Source organism: Meleagris gallopavo, chromosome 4 (genome assembly GCF_905368555.1).
Source record: "Meleagris gallopavo chromosome 4, MGAL_WU_HG_1.1, whole genome shotgun sequence".
Lineage (NCBI taxonomy): Eukaryota > Metazoa > Chordata > Aves > Galliformes > Phasianidae > Meleagris > Meleagris gallopavo.
The window spans coordinates 11,636,966-11,662,064 of NC_139407.1; the positions used below are offsets into that span (position 1 = coordinate 11,636,966).

The following is a 25,099-nucleotide window of genomic DNA, read 5'->3' on the forward strand; positions in this document are numbered from 1 at the left end:
ATTTTTTTTGTCCCTATGCAGCTATTTTCTATTCTGAAATGAAAATGGCATTTCTGAAAATCAGTTGGTGTGCCACCACAAAAATTTTAATTATTTAATAAATTAGTACTATTAAGCATTAAAACAAAATACTCATTCTTGTAACAGATGTTCTTGAAATTGACCAACTTAAGAACATGAAGTCTACCAAGGAAGCCAATATGAGGCCCTCAACTATCCCATGTCAGCCTCCTAGTCTTCAGGTGTTCTGTGTTTTTGAAAAAGTGTTTTATATCAGGTTCAGAAAGCAGAGGAAACACCAGTTAGAAATCAATTATCAAATGAAAGTAAGCAGACAAAAAAAAAAATCTGAAATACAGTAGATTTGCAAACTGTCTGTATGTCTGTGAAGTTAAATGTAGGTTACTCCGTTCATGTACAAAGATATTTAGATGGCAAATGGAAACTAGCTGCTGTGAAGCGTACCACATTCATATATAATTAAAGCACCCAAGAGTAAAATAGTGATTCACAATAGGTGACAACTGATAAAAACAAGGGAAGAAGTATAAAACAAGATACAAAACCCTGGGGATTATAGAGAATATCTAATACTGGCTGAAGACACTACAATGACTGTGTCCAAATTACCAGATAATATAAAAATATTAACAGAACTGCCGGAGCCTGCAAATGCAGTGAGACCCTACCAACATAGAGAGCTTCTCAGGCAAAACAGGTTGCACATTTCTTGGAAGAATAATTTCACTCACCTGCTATGGATCTGCCTCAAAAAAAAAACAAAAAAACAAAAAAACCTAAACCATTCAGATTTGGCCAAACCCTGCTTTTTTCCTGAGAGTTTATCTAATCAAATAACACCTTTTGGAGAGTGAAATTGAAGATGGTGGCTAGTAGTGACAGTTCAGGAGTATAAATCCTAGAAAAGATATATTGCTGTGTAAACAGATGAGCTTGGATATGTGTGTAGTTGCAGCAGACTGTAATGTAAATATCTTTGTTTTGTAGTGGTCTCACGGCCAAAATCATTCAGTTCTTTTCTAAATGCAAAACAGGAGTTTGTATCAGACAATTTATTATGATTTAGGCTTTGGGAGAAAACGTTTATTGGAAGTAAGTTAACTTGGCATGGATTCTTCTTACACACATACAGCACTCTCAGACCAGAATTTCCTCAGACTTGAACAAATTGAGTACGCTCTATTCCTTGCTATATCTAGAAAAATCAATTGCCCTGAAATATACAGGCTTTCTGATTTTTAAGTGCCTCAACACCATAAACAAGACAGAATAATGCTAATAGCTCCTCTCTCGGGCCATCCTGACTCTTTGCTACAATTTTAACACCATTACTCTTTAGCTCCATCCTAGGAGTTGCTAGATATGCACGATTAGTGATTCTTTTTTTGAACAATGTTATTTAAACAGTTTCAGCTAAATACATTGCAACTCTGTCTAGTAACAAGGTAAACTGAAATTTCAGTTCAGTACTATTGCTCAGCTGGGAGGTGGATTGCAGCAGTTTCCAAGATAATTTGAGTTTACTATAAGAAAGATTAGATCTGTAATAAAATCCAACATTATCTCCTGCTAGATGATGTGCTGTAATGTCAGCATCCACATGGCTTTGATTTTGGAGTTGTTAAGTGGCACTTCTGGTCTCCACAACTCAGCATTCAGCCAGAATGTACCTGTGCCTCTGCTTCTTGAAGCAGCTGAGAAAGCCATAGGACAACATCCCAAAATAAGATATGTCTCACTGCTAGGAGGTGCTCAGTCTGTTGGGGGAAAGGGCTTTGAGCTTTCAAGATATTAGCACATCTTTTCTCAATTTTCTGTAAATTAATTGGCATAGGTTCTTAAAGCACGGCAGCAGAGAAACTCAATGACTGAAGAGTGCAAAAGACACCACACATATCCTAAAACTGATAATTCCTAATTTTAGCACCATGAAGAGCCAAACAGAACAAGTGACACTCAGATAACTGGATTGTTTTCGAGCAGATATTTCTAAATATCAGTGATTCTCCTTCCTCCCTTACACTTACTTACTGTTTTCTTTCAAGTACTGGTGTTCCTCTCTCCCATTTACAGCTAATTTGTTGTTATTCAGACTCATAGCTAAGTGAGCCTTTTTCCTAGAGGAGCAGATTTCCCTTCCCCTCCTTCCCCCCCCCCCCCCCCCCCCTTTTTTTTTTCCTTTTTCCATTCCTTCTTAGTAAACTTCTCCTTTTGACAGGGACAAAATTCTGTATCCATAGAGACAGGGAGGAAGCCAGCAGAACTGCAGGGACACACACAGACTTTGGAAATTTAGTACACATTTTACTGCTTTATGGCACAGCCATGCCCATAGGGAAGTGAGAGATCAACACTTCTGTGGTGCTGCTATGAACACCTGACTTTTGTTTTGGTTTTGGAACTAATAATCACTAAAATAATTAACTAGGAATTATTTTTTTCCATCCTGGAAAAGATGTACCCAACGTCCATTCATCTCAAATAACTTTTTTTTTTTATGCACATCACTTGCTTTTCCACATAAGTTTTGTACCTTAAATCATTCTGCATCTTTCCTGCACACATATCCACGGTGTTTGGTCAGTATTTTCTTTCAGGCATCTTAAGAGCTACAAAGAGCTGGTATCAGGTGTCAGTTTGCATATCTTTTTTTGATTCCAGCCTTATGCTCTGATTCAGGCATTCCCACTGCTTATTCCAGTTACATCTTTTGAACTTCCTGCTGCTGTATAAATAATTGGATACCTTGCTTCGTCTTTTTCTATATGGAGTAAATGTGCTGCTCCTGGGTTCTAAGTACAGTCTACAGTCAGACCTTATGCAGTATTTATGCATGTCTTTCCAGAAAGATTATTTTGATGTTAATTTAGGCCATTTAAAAGCAGTCAGCCATCACTAGTAAATTAAAACCTGCAAATGTATCAGATGTATTATGGCATATTTTTCAAAAAGGTGACAACTAACAACTAAATGATGTGTGACTAACACGTCAGCCCCCACCTTGCCCATCACAAACACTTCTCAAATTCTGTCAGTGACATTCAAGTTTGCAATTTTTATGGTTTCATTTCTGTGAACTTTCCCAGGGTTCTACTATTTATGAAGTGGAAAATACCTCAGGAAGGTTAGGGTTGATGTAAAATGTAACAGTAAGAGAAAAAGATCGTTAGACACACAACTTTTTCTACTTTGTATGCCAGAAATCTGCAGGCACAACTAGTAGATAATCTGAAATTTGATTCAATATATTATTTGGTAAAGACCACTGAATATAACGTTTCAAAACAGTTTCAGAATTATGGGTTGAAATACCATTTGTAATTGCCCCAGTGGAATAATCAGAAGTTGTACATTATACTGTTACTGCAGCATTAGTAGAAGGAAGCAAATAGTGGCCATGTAATAAAATGTTTAAGTTCCGTGTTTACTTTCTAGTGACATCATTAATACAGTGATGCAAATAACTCTAGTAATATGGACATGCAAATCTCTCAGTTTGTTTTACTTTTTTCCACACTTATGTATTATTCATATTGTATTAGTACACGCACTGTTTATTTCCCTAATTGTAACAAGCACTTAATTAATTACACTATAACCTCCTGAATCTACAGGCCAACAACTGTTGCGTCTTTAGTTAATATTTTAGAGTCTCATCTTTTTCCATTTTTCCTTGCGTCTTTGATGTTTTGTTTCTTACCCTTCTTGTTTGGGTTCTCGGTGGAATAGTCTCAGAATAATCCTGCAGTTCTCTTTTATGACTGAAACTTTGCATTTTAACAGTTATCTGGAGATACTTTCTTCCTTGTGAAATATCAGTTTTAATAACAAGAAAAGAAAAATGCCATAAATCTGCACTAACCACATAAAGCTGAAGTCTCTGAGAGACTGATTAACATTGAGACTCTACACAGGTTTTTCAATAATTAGAGGATGTGCTTGCATGGAGCCACGACTACGCTGGCCTTGATGCCATTTCCCAGGGCAGACAGCAATTATTACAGCCCACAGTAAATTTCCTACATTCTCTGCCTCCAGCCACTGAAGATCTTTTTGGAGTAAAGGTCTCTTAATTTTCTACACTCTTGTCATCAGCTTGGATTAGCAATGTGTTCTGCTTATTTTCATCAGCTGGTTTAGAAACAACTGACAGCTGCTTTTCTACTGTAGTATTTTCTCTACACTTGAATTGAAAAGATAAGGATCATAGCTTTAATTATATTAACACACCAGATAACAGTCCTAGCGTTTCCAGCAGGGTGTCTAGAACCAAACTGTTTCCACTATATTTGGGCTCAAGTGAGTAGCCCCCACTCATCACTGACTACCTTTCTGGAGTAGATTATATTTAGTTATTGTTCTCAGATTTTATCACTTCCATGTTTCACAGATGAATTATTAATTGTGGTGGAAATCTTCTTCTACGATACGGTCATGCCCACGTTTACACATACTCAGTAGTTATTTCAACCCTGAATTTTACTGTGATAAAACAACACATAAAAAACCTCACCTAATGTAACATTAATTACCATAATATATAATTAGGGCTAGTCAAATAAACAACAGCTTGTTAAAATTAAGTGCTTCTGTTACTCTCGAATTATACAAACATACAATCAATAGGTGCACAGAGATTAGGCTTAGTAAGATTATCACGATGAAAACATAATCAAAATAAATGGGAATGCTCACCAGTATTGTAGACTCACAATAAACTCTGCAAAGAGCAAGCTCCACAAAGAAATCCTTCCTCCATGCTAGTCAGCACTTAAATGGGGTCTAGGAGAGGGGGAGCCAGGCTCCACCCCTTCAGGTAGCACAGGTGAATTGCCTTCACCTGTGCTACTGCAGCAGACTCATTGCTTGCCTCAGGTGGTCAGTCAGAAGTACAGGCTGTAATGAACAGTTCCCATAGAACAACAAAAACCTGACAGAGTTGTTAGTAGGCAGTAGGCTTTTTGTAAAAAAACATTGGGCAGAGCGGTGTAATTATAGGAGCCATTGCTATTTCCTGCAGAGCTCAAATCCCTCTTGAAGAACTGGTAGGTTTACAGTGTGCTTTCACACTGCTTGGACAGTAGCTTCACTCCTTGTCACCTGACATACTTTATAATTTGCCTTTACATATGATGTTATCAGTTCACACTAAGATTCACCATGATGTCTTACTTAGATGTACTAAATAAACTTTTAAAAAAGAGACTTCAAACACTCACAGGCTCTGTTGTAGTGGACTGTGGGCACTTTCAGTGCAGTACTTTAGCTCTGCCTGAGCCCTTGCAACCACAGAATTTGAACCTTGTCTTATGCCATTTAGTCTTCAGCTTTAGCAGATGTTAGTGTCTAGGAGTGGATGCGGTGTGTCTGGGTCCTTACTGTGGCTTGGATATCATATCAACACATATGCCTAAGTTTGCCCTAAGCAACTAACAGCCACCACAGATAACTTCCTAGGGAGTCATGCGGGCTGGGTGCAATGGAGGCAGACAGTAAGAGCTGAACAACTAAAAGTGATCTCCAGAAATCACTAAGATTGAAAAAGACCTCTGAGATCTAGTCCAACCTTCAGCCCGTCACCACCATAGCCACTAAATTAGTACCAAGAGAGGGATGATCACCTTCCTAGTCCTGCTGGTTACACTATTTCTAATACTAGCCAGGATGCCATTGGCCTTCTTGGTCCCCTGAGCACACTGCTGGCTCACGATCAGCTGGCTATTAACTAACACCCTCAGATCCTTTTCCTCTGTGCAGCTTTCCAGCCACTGTGTCCCATCCCTTAGTGATTTATGAAATTGTTGTGACTAAAGTGCAGGACTGGCATCCTCAGAAGAGTGGAATATAACATTATTGATTAGAAACGTGATTATAAAATCTTTAGAAAAAGAAGTGTGTGGAAGCTGAGGAAAACTTTTCAGGAAAAAAAAAGGAGAGGGAGAGAAAGATTGAAATAGGAGGAGAGATATAAAACAGGTAACTCAGATAAATATATGTATATAAAAAAAAAAGAGATTGGGAATTAGGAAATAAGGAAAGTAAAAAAAAAAAAGAAGATAATATAACGTGAAGAAAAGAAGGCATAACCAACAACAGTGGAACAAAGTGATTAAAAACCATTGACTAAACTTCTGAAGAGAATACAGATCAAAAACATTGTCAGGTCAGGTATTGGCTTAGAAAAAAAAGAAAAAAGAAAAAAAACAAGAATGAAAATGCAGGTAAATACAACTGAATATCTGGTGGGCTGATACCAGTGTTGGCAAGTACAGCATCTGGCAGTTTTGAAGAAACGGTGAGATATCTAGGACAGATCTGACATGTAAACAGATTTTTCACTCTCAGCTAGTTTCAGTAGGATAAGTTTGAGTTACGAGGTGGGAGTACCCTGAAGAAGGGAATGTCTTCTTACTGCTATATCTATTCCACATGTTGAAGAGATTCTCAGTCACACAACATTTAGAAAGAGTAACAATTTATTCTGACATTTCTCTTGTGAGAACCTAAAGTATCCTATTACTGTATCTTCCCAGCTTTAAAATACATTATTAGCAATGACTGTGGTTTGTGAATTTGGTACTGGAGTAATTGTGCCCTATTAGAAAAACCCACTGATGTTTCTGTTTCATCCTTGTCTAGATTAAACTTGAGGAAGAAGAAGCAGACTGAAGTGGAGAAGAGAGCTCTTCCCAAGCTGCCTCAGAAAGAGAAACTTACAAAACTGCATCCAGCTGAGATGAGAAGAGAGATACGATACTAGGTGAAGGGAAGGCCCCAGAGCTGTATGACTTGGAGCTGAAGTTACCCATACCGCATTATGAGAGCTCAGATGAAGGAGTGGCAGATGCTGGCAGAAGAAATTCCATTGGAGAAGGAAATTCCAGCAGGCAGATAGAGATGAAGAGAGGATTTCTGTTTGAGTCCCTGTGTAAGATACTGGTGTGATAAATATTTTTGTAAGAAAACTCATGACACAGTATGTTTCTTGTAGGTCACTTGCTGTAGAATATGATCAATAATGCCTATTTAGCATAGTATTAAGCAGAAAAAATAAGTGGTGTTATTGGTAAAGAACATTCCAGCAAGTATTCAACCCAGTAGCCAGATTTGTACCTTCTAAGCAGTGGCTGCTCAGCCCAGGTCTTCAAACCTGTTTCAACAGGGTTAAAGAGAATTCAAAGGAGGCCCTATAAATCTCATGTCTTGGCGTGATGATCAGCGGAAATCCAGCAAATGCAGATGTAGCCTGTTTGTTCCTGCAAGAGATGGGATACGCTGAGCTGCAGGTGACTTGGTAAGGTGGCACAGATAGATCCCTCTTTGCCCAAGGTCTCAAATGAGATTCCACACAGAACCCTGCTCCAGGTGAAAGGAACTTGTTCTGTGGTGCCACATTGCCCCAGACTTCATGCCTCCAAAGCTGTCACTGTTGCTGTACTGCAACTTCTTTTCCCAGGTTTAAAATGTTTACATCACTATAGTTTCAAAAGTTGAATCCACGCAGGAATTTAAGTCCATATTGCATAAACATTCTCTTCATTTAGTCCATAAAAGTGTTAGTTGGTATTCTGTACTTTTCAATTTCATGCCACTGAGATCAATCCAGCCTTCATTTTCTCCTGTAGGACACTGAGATCCTTCTCTGTACTTAAAACTTCATCTTTGCTTTGAATCATTTATTCCTAATTGAAAAGACCATTTCTGAGTATCTTAAATATTGTTTCTTCTCTCATCACTATATTACGAACATTACATATAGCCTCTTTGTAGCTTAGCTATTTCTCCTTCAGTACAGCATATCACCATCATTCACTTTCAGTGAATTCCGTCCACACTTTCTTTGTAATAAGCTACACCATGTAGCACTACATTAGGCTGGGTACCGAAGTGCAGATAGGAAATCATTAGCATTTCATTTGTCTAGAAAGAACATTGGTCATCTTACCAAAGACAAATATTAGGCATTAACCTGACACACATTTCTGTAATTACAGGCAGTATGCTTCACAGCTTTCTGTATATATATTCCAAATTCCAGTGGCTCATAACCTCTAAATTAAAAATACTTTTAAAAATAGCAAATTAGTAATGTTCAGAAATGGGGGCTAGATTCTCAGTTAGCATAAAACGTTGCTTTGTTAGCTATGCCATTTTTTTGCCAGCTGAAAACATGGCCTACAGCCTCCTTTTATTTATTTCATGATTTGATAGAAATATAAACATTTTAAGTTAATGAGATTTTTAGATTTAATCACTAAATAAATTAAATGAGGAAAAGAAATGTTTCTGAGTTTAGAGTATTAGAAAACGATTTTAGAAAATACAACATTTTAATTTCAGAATAGTTCATAGTTCATTGCTTTCTAATTCAATTTTGTAATTTTTGAGATCATAATTAATAATACAATACTTAAGAAAGAGGTGTTCTAAATAGATCAGCATATATATGTGCATGTTTTACATGTATTTAATAAGTCTAGCAGCTTATCACCATTCTGCATTGTAGATTTTAATAGAATTTTTTAAAGGAATAAATATTTTTATTTGGGAAAAACAAATAGAAAAAAAAGGCACAAATGGCTTAATATTCAATCACAGATGTGTATTTTGCTTTGGACAGGGGTAAGACTTCACATAAGTGCTCTGGTGCATAAGCTCACAGTAACTGGAAGAGCGAGAAAGAAATCTCCAATGAGTGAGACTCATAATTCTGCACTGTGAGACGTCATCTGCTCTTTCAGAGGTCAGAGACAAGTTACCACAAAGAGAAGATAGCAGTTTCTGCCTGATTTGCCAGTGGTTGTGATATTTTTATGAGGATAAATAAGTGATATTACACAAACAGTGCAGAAAATGTTACATCAAGAATTTTGATATTACAATTCAGTATTTTGGGGTAAAAATAATTATGAACAAATTATTCGACCATACTTAGAACTCCTTCAGAATACTGAATGAGATCGTTGCAAAAGAGTTCCTCTCTTGTATGTGGTAGGATAAAGAAATGTGCTCACTGTAGACAACAAAAATACAATTGCTCCAAAGATCCCAGGAAAAGAACCATGTGGATTCCTGCTTAGTGAAGCCTGTGCTGCACCCTCCCTTCTGAGCTATTATTCCCACTGCTAGCTGGGTTTAGCTAACCAGGGATGCTGGCACGTAGTAATGAAGTTATGTCTTTATTATACAGCATAGACAGCTGCTCTGAAGTTAGCATGATATGGGATTCCAGGAAGTTTATTTATTTTAAAGCAAAACAGGTAATGATAGAGTTTGATGTTAGAACTGATAAAACAGACTATCTAAATAGACTCTTTCAAAAATATGGGCAGGAAAGAAAACAATACACCAGGGTAGAGCAGCACTCAAGACAGATTGATCAGAAGGAGCAGAGAAAGATACAGTTAGAGCTGAGGAATGAATAAATTCTCAATCTGTTTAGTATTATTCTGGAAAAGTATGGTTGTCAGTAACAAGATTGCTCTGAACACTTGTAGAAAATGAGGTGATCAAGGTCATATTTGAGACACTAGAGAAGCATCCAGATGAAAGTAGCTGAGTATTTGTCAACAGGAGAAACAGACAAAATGCCAAAAAGATAGAGGTGGGGAGGAGATATCCTATCACATGTTTGGGCTGGTTGTATTTTTCAAATTAGACATGAATTTTAAGTTCATCCCAAAAAATACATGCAGAAGACTTAAAAACTTCAAATAAAAACGTGATGGAAAAGCATGTTACATTTCTCGTGTTACAAGATGTACTTCTTCAAAAATTTCCTATCTAAAACATACCTTCTGTGGATATTTTCAGTATAGCTTCCACACTTTGTTTCCTCAGTTTACCAGCCACAATCATTTCAACACTGTAGGTACTGTCTAATGGAAACACAATTATATTCTTTTGGTTTCAGACATCATTTCAACAACAGGAAGCAAAATTCAGATCCATGAATGCTTTTTGTTAGTGATGTTGCCAAAAAACACAAAGAATGCTGTCTGCCTCTCCCAGGGCACTGCAAGTCAACACTTCATAGCATTCTCTTCTGCGCAATCTCAGACACTGGGACTGGCTATCTGCTACCCACTGACATTATGCTGGAGCAAAGGAGCTACAGTGAGTGTGCACCACAAGCACTTGGACTTTGGATAAATACATGCAAGCAGCTTGTGGTGCTTCTGCTTTATTTGTTTTTATGAGTAAAGTCCCCCCCTCATAATTACAACAAAGCACTTGTGCTGCTGTTTTCATAACTCTTTATGTCAGACTGACATAGTCTCTGTAGAACATAGACATTTGGAGAGCTTTTATGAGCTGTCTGAAAAGATCTGGGCATGTTGCCCATGGTTTTGTTCATGAGAAGTTTTCATTCCAATTCGTACTTTTTTTAAAACAAAAGTGATTAATTTTATAAATACCTGTAGGTCATTTCCAACATACTTTCAGCACATCAACAAACTAAATTAAAAAGAAACGAGTAACAATTTAATAGTACTTATACAATGATCTCTCTAAAGTCCTTAGCGATGAGCTAGAATAAAAGCAGTCTTAAGATGCTCAAGAAAGATGTTGAGAAGTGACTTGAAAGTACAAACCCACTTTAAAATAAATGGTAGGCCCTCACAATGCTACAGTCAGATCTGACAAACACAGAAGAAACATGGATAAAGAAGGGACCTTTCGGAAGGTGGATAAGAAAGTCTTCTTATTTGAATCTTCCCAACCATAGCATTTAAAATCTTTCAAATTTTTAAAATTAAGACTATAGTTCATTATTTGCAGCATGTTAGAGAGCTTGCTTTTTATTCTTTACTGATGCTCTAGGGTGCTAAATTTGTTACTAACTCCTGTAATTGTATTGAGAGCCTTATTTATGTCTATTTTTCTAAGGTACTAAGGATTAAATGCAGGATGATCTGTAGTTTATATATTTTATTAATTTAACCAACTTTAGAAATTTAATTTAAAATTCTGGGCTATATGAAACATTTTTTTTTTGCCAAGGTTTCTTTCTTAGCATTTTATGAACTCTGCAAATTTAGGAACAACTTTAATCAAGCAAAGGCCTCCATGCTTAAAAAAAAAATAAATCACCTAACTCTTGAAAATTTTATTGACAATTTGCTAAAGAAACAAAAACAAATAGCAAGAGGCTGTAAACTGTGTGCATATTAATATTTTTGCATACATAATAATAATTTAACTAATAATATTTTAACTGAGTTCCTTACTGCTTGGATTTATGTTATTGTGTTTTTAACAGAAAGGGACTTCTAAAGAGAAGATCAGACAGACAGAAGAGACAACAATATTACTGTATCCAATGAGGTTCATTTTTAGTGTTGCTTGTACTCATTCATTTTGTAACACGTGTGTATCTGTGGGTCTTCGACTCTTTTTTTTTTTTTTTTTTTTTAATTGAGTCCCATAATTTTAAGGTAACAGTTATTGATGAGATTATTAAGAGATTTTCCTTAGTAGCTGCTGCCATTCACATGAAGCTCAGTTCTGCTTCAGGATATGGCAGCCTCCAATCTTTAGGTAAATGCCTCTTGGCCACACATGGGCATGGTCTAATTCATATTAAGTGACTTACAACAGACCTCTTGGTAACATTTTGTCAACAGCTGCATTTATTTATTTTTTTCTAGTTTTAAAACTGTAACAATTCTTACCTCTAAGTGACTTTTCAGGTCATACATCTTTTTGCTGTCTGAGTGAAGGGGCATAATTTTTGAACTGTATCTTTAATTCTGTTCTCTGTGCTCAGCTTAAATGAGATTATGCTTAAGACAGTTAAAAAGAATGCTGCTTCTTTTTTTTTTTTTTTAATTTTGATAGCAGGAACATTCTGAACTTTTCTTGTTAAAATAGTATCTGAAAAAAAATCTGTTTAATATATTATAGCAATCTGTCTTGCTGATGAAAATCACTCAAAGACTCCATAATGTGTCACACTATGTTTTAATTTCTAGATCAGCACGCCTTATGGTTTTATATTACTGAGAGCATGATGGACTGGACATTCATACTGGGCATTCAGGATTTGCCTGTGTATGACTAGTACTGTGTATGTAAGTCCTCCTGTTCTCTCTGGCATTCCCCCCACAAATCTATCCTTGGATCTATGCATAATCATCTAGTTGGAAAAGGGCAGGGAACAGCTTCTGGAATAGAAAGGATTAATAAGCTCGGAAGAGTGGACTAAAAGAAGAAAGGAGGCCACTGTGACTATTGCTAGCATAAAAAACTGTCCAAGTAAGGATTGCTCCTTTTCTCTTTCAAGGCAAAAATGGGAAAGAAGAATTTCTTGCAAGCATTAATGTAATCCTCTTTGTTTTTCATAGCCTTTGGGCCCAAACAAACAAATTGCATTTGTGATATTTTTCACAATGCACACCTTATAATAAAGTTTCCTTAATGCATTAGCTCGTGTATTCAAGCCTCAGTGTTCTTTATGAAAGATGGAAATACTAAAAAAAAAAAAAAAAACAACAACAAATTTCTAAAAAACTGACTGAGGGTAATTTAGTGTACAAAGTTTATCATTGTTTAAAAAGATTAAGAAATAAACTTCATTCTTTTAAAAATCTCATAAATTGGAGGATATTTTTTGCAACATTCATGCTTTTGACCCTACTGCAGTTCTCAGACAGAAATTTATTTTGAAAGGATTAATAAAGATGACCTCTGGCATATTCTATTATTGTCATCACTGTATACTGTTACACAGCACAGTACCACCTTAATTTATTTATTTCTATGTTGTTTTTTTTAGTGATAAGAATATAGAGTGTGCATAAGATCAGTACCCCACCTTTCTTAAGGAAAACATATATATATGAAGTAGCGTATGCAGTTTATCTCTGCTATTTCTGGAGCGGCCCAACTTTATACAAGCTTAATTGCATTATTTTATTATTTGCATTCTATTTTGTTATTTAGTAAGCTCCTAGTTGGCATGAGAAATAATGAGAAGGCTTTCAGTATGCACATTAATGCAGGATTTTTTTTGCTGGCTGACATTTCCTATAGACCCACTGTACAAGTGTCATCTGGGAAAATAATATTTGTCACATATGTATTAGCAGAAGGAGTAAAGTAAAAAAAAAATATTAAACAAACCCAAGTCATTGTGTATTTTTCTGTTTTCTTTTTTAAATGGAGGACCTACATTTCTTACACTATTGCTAATATTGCACAAGTGACAGTAGAAACCACTTCATTACTGACCGCTTTGGCAGCATGCGGTCAGAGCTTTGACAGAACAATCAGTGCAAAGGGTCATCTAATAGCAAGCAATTCCGTTTGAGCCTGGAGATTTGAAAGGAGGATCAGCTATGAAATTTTAGACCTCTTCCAATGCTCCATCATCTCATTGAGATTTAAATAAAATGCTGGGAAGTGAAGCAAGTTGAGAGTTCTTTGGATTATTTGAGTAACAAACCAAGCGAGCAAAGAATTACTGCTTTGGGTCCAGCAAGGCACTTGCCTGCCAGTCTTTCTGTGCACAGCAAAACAACTGGTAGATGGTGTAATCATCCTTACAGCAAAATGTTCTTAAGAAGTGATTTTAAAAAAAGCTTAGCTTTATATCTGCCAGTTTGTATATCTCAGTGTGTTGCCACAAATCTGTTAAACACAAAATCCACCAACTGCAATCTATTCAAATCCTCTCCTCAGTCATCAGCTGCTGTACTATCATCAGTGGAAGAAAACTGCCTAGGAATTAAGTTGATATCACTCATCCATCTCTTCCGATGGAAACGATCAGAGACAAGAACTATCCCTAAATCTGATTCATTTTGTGGTGAATTTGAGAGAATTTTTCAGCTCAGCATGAAATACAAACATTCCTGCATTATAGCAGAATTAAGATTTTACAGCGATTAAGATTTCTACAAGCAGAAGAAAAATACCATAACTTCTGAGCATCTTCCTAGTGCAAATGACCGATATTCAAAGTGAATGTGAATTATTTTACTTTGAACAGAGATGATCCAAATTGTGTACAAGTAACTCTACTTTCAAAATATCCAAATAAGACATGACTGAGTCAGCTTTATTGCCAGGAAAATAGCTTTCTTCTCTCTTTTCCACATCTCTCGCTTCCCAGGCTGTGCTTTTAATCTGAGAAGTCTCGTCTCAAAGGAACTAGCCTTCAGTTTGATGTTTCAAACCCTTCCCAGGCCTCAGCCAAGTGGATCCAACAGCTTGGACACCACTGAGGGTTAGAGATGAAACAGTGTCCAGTGGAGACCATGTTTCCACCTGTCCTTCTCTATCCAAACAGTCACCTGGATGATAAGGCCCTTTATGCTTAGCACTTTCTCTGTATAGTTTACTACACAGTAATTCTACTAAAGTTTCATCTTTGAAAGAGTAATTCATTATTAAATGTTCAGCACCTTCTTTCTATAATCAATTCAGTTAAGGTACAGGAGGTACATTCACAAAGATACCCTCCAACAAAACCAGAATTAACATCTAATATTTGGAAGATTAGGCCAGCTAGAAAAACCATAAATTCAAAAGGCTTTCAGACTTCTCATATATACTACACACCAAGGAAAAAGAAGTGCAAGTGCTATTCCTCTTACTAAAGAAAATATTTCATCTTGTTGCAACTATATATTGCAAATGGAACATATACTCCTCTGTTTAAAACAGCCCTTTTGACTAGCAGAAAAGCTCACATCAGATCAGTGTGATAGGTCTTTTCTCAAGGACCTTTCGGCCACTGTCTCCCACATAAAACTGTGTCTCTAATCTTTAAGCACCGGCCCTTCTCTCTCTCCTTCTTGTCAGTTTTCTTTGTTTCCTTCACATTTCCATCTAATTACATCAAAGTTCCCATATTGCTACCTGATTGTTCCATTTCAGTCATTTTTAATGCCGCTTATTACCACTATTTATTTACTGAAGACATCCTGTGACTGACTCGTTTGCATAACTCTGTATTTCAAAGTAACACTATTTCTATTTATTTTTAGGCTTTTTTTGTGTTATACAGTCCACTGTTCTCACTGTAAGTTTATAGTCACATGATGAATGAACAGCCCATTTCAGCAAAATAATGCACTTCTCTGTATTTCTGTAAAATAAGACTACTGCATATGGAAATTGTGATAGATCCAGATTTGTCAAGACCCCTATGTTGGGTTGCAGAGAGACTTAAACTGGCATGTAACGGCAAACAGAAGCTCTCCTCCAGCACTTTAATAAAAGCGAGGTTCATGCAAAAGCCAGTTTCACTAAGTCTTACTACATATAATGCAGCTGGGCAGTGGCACCAACTGCCTGACAGTCTCCCAGAGGCCATGCGTGGACTGAATAATTCTGTCCCAACAAACCCTCCCATCAGCCTCCCGTGCAGATAACTTAACTTGGGATTGTGCCATCTACGACCTTTCAGCACAGCTTTAAAGCAGGTTGTCAGAGTTCCCCAGAACGATTCCTTCTGTTCGTGCAGGGACTCCAGAAACCTCAAATCCTTTTCAGTTTCCCCCACTTCCCTGAACATTATGCATGGCTCTTTTCTTTCTCATTTCTTAATCCTATGTAGTGCAAGCAAAGATGTAGAGTATTTGGTGGTTGTATTTTTTAATATGCTGTGCCTAATGAGAACATAAATTCCTGTGTGTATGTTACAGAGTGTTTTGTGTAATGCCAATCATCCCTTTGACTTTACTGCCATACTTGGGGGAAAAAAGTTTCTGATTAATGAGACTTTTCACCCATGTGAGCAAAAACTGAAGAGATGGCATTTAAACCCAGTGTGTTGCAGAGGCAGGCAGAGGAAAGAATATAGCATTAATGTGTTAGATGTATAGCTTATCACGTAAGTGAAACAGTGTAGGAATATTCTTGCTTTACTCCTTAGTTTTTGTACAGTATTTGCATTTACTGAAAATAATTTTAAAAGTATGGATAAAACAGGTATGTTTAAAATAAATAAAAAAAATCCATGTGCATAAGTGTGTGCGTCAATGACACAATGAGAAGCACTTTATGAAACCATATTTTAAACTTCGTAAAATACAAATGAAAACTGTATATTAATTCTCTATGCTCTCCTGTACTCATGTTTTATTAACTTTTTAATATTACTGTTTATCATGCTAGCATGTAATACTCTTCCAAATAGGGTACTGTTTTTAGTTAGTTTATGAAAATAAATGAGCATTGCAGATTGGCAGTTTGTTTTTTAATGGAAGCACATAATGTTTTTTTCTGGTACTCCCCCATTGTTTCAAGGGTATTGTATTGCACCATGAAACTGAAGATTCTTTCAGCTTTATTCTGATGAAGTTGTGGATTACTTTTAATTTAACTTGATATCTAAACAGTTTTAAATATATTTTTACGCTCGCTCCCAAATTCTAACCTCATCTGGAGTAATAAGATTCTCAGTAATTTTTTTGAATGCTTCTGTTACAAAATACAGGGATGATATACCCCTCCTCCGCCTCATTCCCTTCCTGACTAGAATTTTATCAGAGTACAAATGTTAGGAAACTCAATGAAAATACAGTTTAATGCAGCCAGTTAAATTGCCTGGGAGGAAACAGTGAATACAGCTTTCTTAAAGCCTTTCCCCTCAGGCCATTAACTAAGAAACTGGCCAGTAACTGCTGGTAACAAACCATTTTGGAGGGATTATTGCTATTACCAGTATTCAGTGGTTTATGGCTACATTTTGTTAAAGACATTAGGAACTGTTACACGGAGGGGCCCACAGTATTGGAAAAATCATTCTTTTCCCTTGTGATTAACAACAGTTTTTTTCTCCCAGTCAAGAAAGATGTCTTGAGTGTGCACAGTGGATTCATTACTTGTCATATCTCTTCTATGCTGTAAAATAGGCTTTTCATTACGGTCAGGATTCAAATGAAAAGAGTGAAAATATAACATTGATTTCTGGGAAAGTGTGATTAATGTAGAAACTAGATTTTAACTATTTCAAAGAATTTTAGCTGTCATTGAGGACTGGCTGGTGGAGAAACATACTTTCTCTTCCTGTGAATAACTGTTTCTTGGTGAAGGAATCAGTGCTACTGCAACAATAAACAAGGGGACAGATTTCATTTTATAAAACTATGCAGTGCAAATTTAGGTGTAAGAAAGCAGTTTTGATCAGTATGTTTCCAGCACTCCACAGTTAGCTGGCTATCCTAATTATTACAATTTGCATAATCCAAAGTATTTGCAAGGATGGGTCAGGTCAGCCTTACCATAATGGAAATCGTAGAATCGTAGGAAGTTCAGCGTGGTAATTAGGAAAAGTTCTGTGGAGCTCCAAAAATCTTTCTTTTGTTCTTTTTCTTTAAGGAACTCCATCTAAGAAGATATTTTGACAGCTTAGTTGTATAAATGATACTGTTGAGTTCGAATACAGATTGCAAACACGTTATTTGCATGAAAAATGTGTTTTTCACTCTATCTTATCCCCATATCTTTTAATTTTTTTAAAAAAACATAGATCAGAACATATCATTAGCTATGCTTCTTACTGAACCTGACTTTTCTCAAGAAATTTACATCTTTCTCTCATTTTCTGTTAAGGTTTCTTACCCTGTTTTCTCACCTAAAGAATTATAATGAGGTAGAGTGAATGAGATCTATGGGGAAAGCAGTGGACCTAGAGACTAAAGGTAAAAGGATGATTGATGGTATGAAATTACCATAAAAGTACAATCAGGATCAGATTTTAAAATGAATTTTTAAGCAGCCTAAGAGATACTCTTTGATTTGTAGTCTGGTGGAATGGATAATGTCTCATTCAGTGGATAAAGTTTCTCACTGTGTGACTTGAGCTTTTTCTGATCTTTCTGACTGGGAGTAAAATGGAACCAAAGCCTAAAGTGGTTTTTAATGCTGAAAATATCAAACACAATATTCTTAATGTCAAAACCTAGGCATATCAGGTGAAAAAAGAAAAATAAACATAAGAAAATTATAGTGTTGGTATTATTGTGTTAGATAAAGATGCTATCTTCTTAAGTACCCTCTTATCTATAAAGCATTTTAAGTGCAAGAAGGGAAGGGTCAGATCTTTACGTTGATCTTTATGTTGATTTTTAAACGGCTTACTATTATTAAAAAAAAAATAAATTAAAGGCAGTAGATCCTATCAAATATTAAAATATGAGACAAATACTATAAGTTATGTCTATTTGAGCACCACAAAAATCTTGTGAGCTTTCTATAACAAACAATTTACTTTGCTTTTGCTCTTAGTGGGTCAGTTAAAACTTTTCCTACGTAACTGCATCAAGTATTAGAACAGATTTAGAAAAGTTTTAAATTGAAATTAATACGTATTTAATCTTCTAATTTAATATGTTCCCATGAAGCAACTCATTGGCTCTGAAGGACTGATATGAGAAAGTAATATACAGTTAACATTCTTCTTTTAACAAAATTTTTCCAACTGTGAATACTTGTTTTTTTTTTTTTTTTCCATTAGTCTCTGTTTTATTTATTCAGTTGAGAGGGTTTAGATATGATGTTAACATTTTAAAATTGGATTTTTTTTGTATGTTAATTCATTCTTCTTTGAAGTAAAAAAAAAATAATATATATATATAATTAATTTTCTTTCTACTATATACTTAATAAAGAAGGATGTATATACCACTTATCATATAACCTGAAAGGTTTCCATTTATTACATGCAAACATTATTTTATGGCTATGTATCATGATATTAAAATTAGAGACAATATTTTTAAATAGTTTAGCATTATAAAATAACCTAAGATTTCCAACAGTTGCTTTTTATGACAGTTTCCATTTTTTTCCCTCCTACTGACAGTTCCCATAATGACTTTAATCATATAGTCTGGAAATGGAGCAGGTTACTGAACAGCAACAAACTCACTGGTCAATGTCGGTGTCACTTTTCTGGGAGCAGGACTTTTTGAGCATCAAGGAACTAATTTTAACAGCCTGCTGGAAAAGTGTTAAGTGCATTAACTCCCTGTCAATCACATTCTTAGCATGCTGGCCAAATTATTATTATTTGGCTCGAGAAATTCTATTGAAACTTATTTGTATGGTATTCTTATCTGTGTACCTTATGTGACTAATGATGATTGTTTATGGAGAGCTGCCTGTCCAATTATTTTTGAAGGAACACAAGAATGCAGAATGACTGGAAGCATCAGGTTTTTGCCAGAGAATGCCTCAGGTAAGAGGAGAATGGCTAGAGGCTATAAGGAATCACAAGAGACAAGTCAGAGTCGTAAATTGGGAAACTGACATATCTCATCTAATATACTTGCTAACTAGGCCTTTAAAAACCTTGACATTTAACTAAGTTTGTGGAAAAGTTATAGATTTTGTCCTTTTCTATTGGCTATAACTCATTAGTACGATGAACGGAGGTGTTTATAATCATTACCAGCATTAGTAGAGTAGCGTACAGGATCATTTAGAGATCCAGTTAAGCACCTAACAACTGCTCAGTTGTTTATGTAGGTTGTGCCTTTTTCAAAGCCAAGTCAGTCAAAAATGATATTGCAAGTTATTTACCCTTTTGGTACTTCAGTGTATGAAATGGGATGAAAGAATGCTGGTATTCAGCTGAGGCATTTAAATAATGCTTTGGAAGTCCTGGCCTGCTTAGAACAGACTGCAATCTTTACTGTAACACAGAAATTTCTGATGGTTTTGAGAGAAAAAAAGGTACCATAAAACCAAACTTTGCGGAGAATGGTGCCTATTAACTGAAATTGTTTTAAAGACATTAGGAAATAAACAGCCAAGTAAACTTTGTCTTTACCCAGTAATGTTTCAAGATTTTTTTTTTTTTTTTGTAATTAAATACTGAAACTCACATTTAGTTTATACAGACCCTTATCTAGGTGAAAATATCTGATTTCTGTGTAAAAAAAAGAAAATGAAAATCAAGCCACAGCATTCTATGAAGTGAACAACAAAAGCAACTCATTGCAATAGGAAAGATCACAAAGAGGCAGGAGGAGGCACTGCAGCACAATGTCTATCACATGGTAAATGCTATTTTTTTTTCTATTTTGCTTAGCTAAAGAACGAATTTAAAAGCAATATACTTAGCAAGCAAGCATTTCCATGCTTAGAAATTGTTATAATTATTCAAAAAACAGGGAACATGTGGAAGGAGTCAATGAGGGCGGGGGAGAGCTGGCAGGAGCTGTTAGGGATTGTTTTCCCAGGGCAGGAAACTGAAATTCACTAGGAAATGGCATTTTGACAAGCACTTTGTATTTCCACCCCAAATGGAATCTTGCTCATTTAGTGGAACTGGAAATTGGTTGAGACAAAAGGCCCATCTTAATCTTACATGTGAGCAAATGTATTGACTATTACAGGATTCAAGTTAACTCCTCCTGCACTAAAAAGTCATTACTTTTACCTAATGTTCTTTGGAACATGAATAAATTATACTGTAACGTATTACAGTAGGAGAGAAAATGACTACTGCTGTTGAGGTTGTGTGACATTTTCCATGCTACCCCCAGTTTCAACAGCTCTCAACTTTCTGAAAACTTCTGGCTGCCAGGTAAAATTTTCTTAGTTTATGTCTCTGCTGGATGAAAATTCGGTTTTGAAAGTTTGAGGGGCTGCTTCCATTATTTCTGAATATGCATGAATAAAAACACATAGTCCATTATGCAAGTGTTCTTTCTTCCCTCTGCAGTGTTCTGTTGTAAAAAGGGAGGGCAAAAGAGGGATCATTTTACATGAACTTGCAGACAGCAAATAAATAATTGCACTTCTACATTTGAATAGCTTAGTTATTTTTGAAAATAGTGAAAATCTTAGAGAAATTTCCATTTTTGTCCAGTGTGCTGCCGTATTCCTTTAGCTCTTCATCCTCAGGAAAGTTTCTTTTATACACCTCTAGCCTGTTTTTCATATGATAATCACATGAAAACATATTAACATAATGTTTTTAAGTTGGTGGTTCATGATCTACAGTTACTTGGTAATACTTTCACTGATCTGACCTTGCTCAGGACTGTAGGTTGGGTTGTACACACATAAGTGTTTGGATGCAGTGGAATGAAATCACATACATAGTTTTAGCTCCATTAAATGTTAAAGATGTACCAAGTAATCCCATCACGAATCTAATCTCTACAGGAAAACATTCAGATGGCATGTTGGTTTTCTCCCAGTTTGTAGAATGCATTATCCAATTAGTTAAAGAAATAACCACGTTGAACCTTGAGAATACATTTATCCTTGGGAAGGAATAAAAAGAAAACCTGACTTTTAAAACGGTGGTCCCACCATCTTCAGTTTCACAATTTTGGCAGGCGTGTTCACAGAGGTAGCAGACTCCTAAAGGTTAGGATTTACACCAGAAATCTGGTTTCAAATTATTCCTAGCCAGTGTGGAAACTGAAAGCATATAACATCACTCATTTTTTACTGAAGAACAGTAAAATATTTTAACAAACTGCCTGTGCAGGACTAGAATGATTGTAAAAGTTATTTGGCATATAAATGTTTAGGTAAGAAAGATAATAATTCCTGTCTCAAGATACTGCAAATTAGACAAAAAACAGGCAGAACAGGCATGAATGTATGTAGAAGTGTCTGTGTGTGCTACTGGTCCCTTTAAAATTCCCTTGCTTTTTTGTGAACAGAGCACAAGAGTTAAGTGAATACAACTGTGAAACTTTCAGGCACTGTGTTCCCCAGTCTACAGATAGACCGTAGACTGTATCATAATCACTGGACAAGCTCTCCCGGTGCCTCACCACCCTCACTGTATAAGAACTTTTCCTTACATCTAGACTAAATCTACCCTCTTTGAACTTAAAATCATTTCCCCTTATTCTGTCACTGCAGACCCTGCTCAAGAGTTTGTCCCTTTCTTGCCTGTAGCTCCCCTTTAGATACTAAAAAGCCACTATCAGGTCACCTCGAAGCCTTTTCTTCTAAAGGCTCAAGAGCCTCTGCTCTTCATCCTCATGTTTCATAGACATACCATAAGTCACAGTTAGACCTTCACCACACATCATTGTCTTTCACTAGCCTGAAATGAATGTTATTATTTTATTTTGCTGTCATTCAGTTGGTGTTTTATTTCTGTTTCCTCAAAACTTCTGGTACCATTATAAATCAGCATGTACTAAGAGGTGTTCTTTGGTAGACATTCAGTCTAAAATTATGTGGAAAGAAAAGATCTGGGAATGATTTCTACTTATTACGATTCTTCTTGTCTCACTGGTAAAATTGTTTTATTTGACTGGAGGCACAGCTGTCTTAATTAGCCACTACCTGAGGATCCACCTAATATATCTTGTTCCAGAATTATTTTGTAGCACTTGTATCCTGCTTCCTATTGGTTAATTGTTAGGAAAAAGTGAGTAGAAGTTAACTACATGCTGTAATAGCAGCAGGAAGTTGAAAATGAGATATGAAATATTTTGGCTTCAGTATGAGGTACGGTATGTTATTGTGAAATCAGCAAAGAAAGTTACTACGAGATACATACAGCATGCGAGCTAAATTTCAAAAGAGCTTTTTCTGGAAAGGTGTTTGTACAAATCCTCCAGTAGAAAGCACAGTTAGTAGAACAGCAGCTCAGTACACTCAAATACTGCATGTGTCTAAGTCCACTAAATGCACAGGGCTGCTCATATTGTTCTCAGATTGGTGGTTCTGTCCAGCATGCAGGCTTAGCACCGTGCATGTAACAGCTGCTGAGTTCAGGGGAGCCCCTACACATAAGTACACCTCTTTCAGCTTTAAAATTTCATATTTTTTTCATCAGATCTGAGGCATGCATCACTGGACATGAACACAGTAATTATAGAGACGGAACTGGAAAAGTATTTGGAACATTTGTTGAATTTTTACCAAAACAACACTTGTGGATACACTTCCATTTCCATTTTCCTGTCTTAATAGAATCTGTAAGAAGGCAATAATGAGGTGTGGCCTGGTCTGCGTAGGTCTTCACTGATCTGTTAAATATGAACACTTAAGAGTGTGGATCCAGTAGCCAGCAGCTGCCTGTGTCTCCAACATGCACACATACAGAAGCAGAGCTGGTGGGTTGATGTGGAATGGGTAAATGGAGAGAAAGTGCTGGAAGCTGGATTGGGCTCTGTGCCGCCCATTTTCTTCCCCAGCAGTGCCACTGTGCTATTTTTAATTATTTTGGGCAAGGAGATTCATGGAACAAAATCATTTTTCCGTTCGTCCAGTGGAGGTCAGAACTGTGAATCTGGTGCAAGGAGAAATATATGAGGGGAATAGACAGAAGGTTCAAGATTGGAATTACAGCTGAAATGGAAAATAAGAAAGGAAGTCATCTAAGGAAGTGAAGAAACAAAGCCTTTGGACATGCCAGCAACAACAAAAGATCCTCCCTTGTAGTAAAGGATCATGACTAGGCAGGAGGCAATAGATAACCTACCAAATCTATCCCCATAGCAATTTCTGTTATTTAATGTTCTGGACAGTTTGTTTTAATGCATGACACACATGATATTTGTTATTATGTGTCTTGGTCTTGACCCACTTGAGACAGGGAACAATTTTGCTGAAATCAAACAATGTATTTTATACCATATATGCATTATTATTAGGAGGTTGGACCAGATGATCTTGAATATATCTTCCAACACAAATCATTCTGTGACTGTCTACTGAATTACCTTTAATTAGTTCTTTATGTTTCCTTGCAGTTTCAGGACCATTTCAAACTGTATTGTTATAACATATTAAGCTGATCAATGGAAAAAGTTGAAGTTGCACTGGCAAATTCCTTCTAAATATATACATTCTGTTTTGCACTTAGGTGTAGCATATAAGGTCTTTGACCTTACGTGTTTTGCAGCATTTTTTTATTGTCTGCATATCAGTATTTCTGACATGCAGCTAATACCATATGTTAAAAAAATATGGTATTTGATTTATCTTATAAATGCAGTCCTTATCTAGAGAATCTTCAGGGATAGCAACATCAAGCTTGGTTCTATTTTCCTGACTCTGTCACCAGCTAGCAGGACAATTCTAGTTACATAACACTTAGTGTCTTAGTTTTCTTATCCGTTGGTCTTGGATAATATCTTTCAATTTATTTGTAAATAAATAAGAATGCTTACAGAAATAGATATAATTTCTAATGGAATCAATTATGCTTGAAACACAAAGTATTTAAGTCTGGGCAACATCTTTCACTGTATGAATGAGGACATCAGGCTAAATACTATACATAAGTCTACTATGTGGATGAAACCATTAATTTGTGGGTTGATAAATCTAGGCTTGATCATCTAAAGTAACAATGTTGAACATAATATTTTTTGAATAACACACAAATACTATTGTAATGCTTAAGACAAGAAACGTTCAATTCTCCTCATTGTGTTTGACTTATCTCACTATACCCTTGGTACATGTGCAAATAATCCGTCAGGTTTACAAAAGGGTATATTCCTGATTTTACTGGTGAAAAAAAAGTTTTAATAGCCTTTCTTTTTGAAAATAATTCTGGCATCTCTGACATTTCGGTTAGATTCATGTGCATTTTACTGAACTGATGTTCTTCCAACAGCCTGCTATTTTCTCTTTCCCATTTATTGCTAAATGTATTCCCATCAATTGCTAACGTAGCCCCAAGATCACACTGTAACTGTGTTATCCTTAGTTGCATTATTTAGATTAGAATAGCACTTAGTAATTTGTGCAATTTTAGTTCTAATGACACTTCTTTGGTTCTTAAAAAAGCAGTTGTGTCTTTAAAACTGTCTTTAGAACCCCTTCAGTGGTTCTGGCAGCTGAGTATGTGATGCCTAACATTCAGTGTACCTGGCTCTAGAAGATATCATTTGTTTTCTTTGCTGATTAAGAAGAGACGATTTCTCATAAGAGAATTGCAAGGAACATACATCACTTTTTTTTGTTTCCCTAGCAAGTGTTGCTCGCCATTATATCAGGAATAATTTGTTCATTCATTGTAGGTTTAATTACAATATTCTTCTGGTAATTGAAACTTTTTATATCTAAGCTAACCTGAATTCTGGTATGCTAGCATAAGCTACTCACAGACCAATGTCCATTTGAAGAGCAT

General features: G+C 36.0%; 1 protein-coding gene across 10 annotated transcripts in view; it reads right to left on the bottom strand.

Moving 5' to 3' along the window:
* The window catches only part of TTC29 (tetratricopeptide repeat domain 29), a 317,361-nt gene that overhangs the window by 128,173 nt on the left and 164,089 nt on the right, over window positions 1-25,099 (bottom strand). For 6 of the 10 annotated variants that reach the window (XM_085222176.1, XM_085222178.1, XM_085222183.1 and 3 more), the window contains exon 3: window positions 17,256-17,361. The exons of 2 other annotated variants lie outside the window; for them this stretch is intronic. In XM_085222176.1, coding sequence (XP_085078302.1) covers window positions 17,256-17,361 — 106 coding nt within the window. Of the gene's footprint in view, window positions 1-7,134; window positions 7,278-17,255; window positions 17,362-25,099 lie in introns of those variants that run through there. 2 more of the 10 variants (XM_085222188.1, XM_085222184.1) reach the window with 1 other exon arrangement.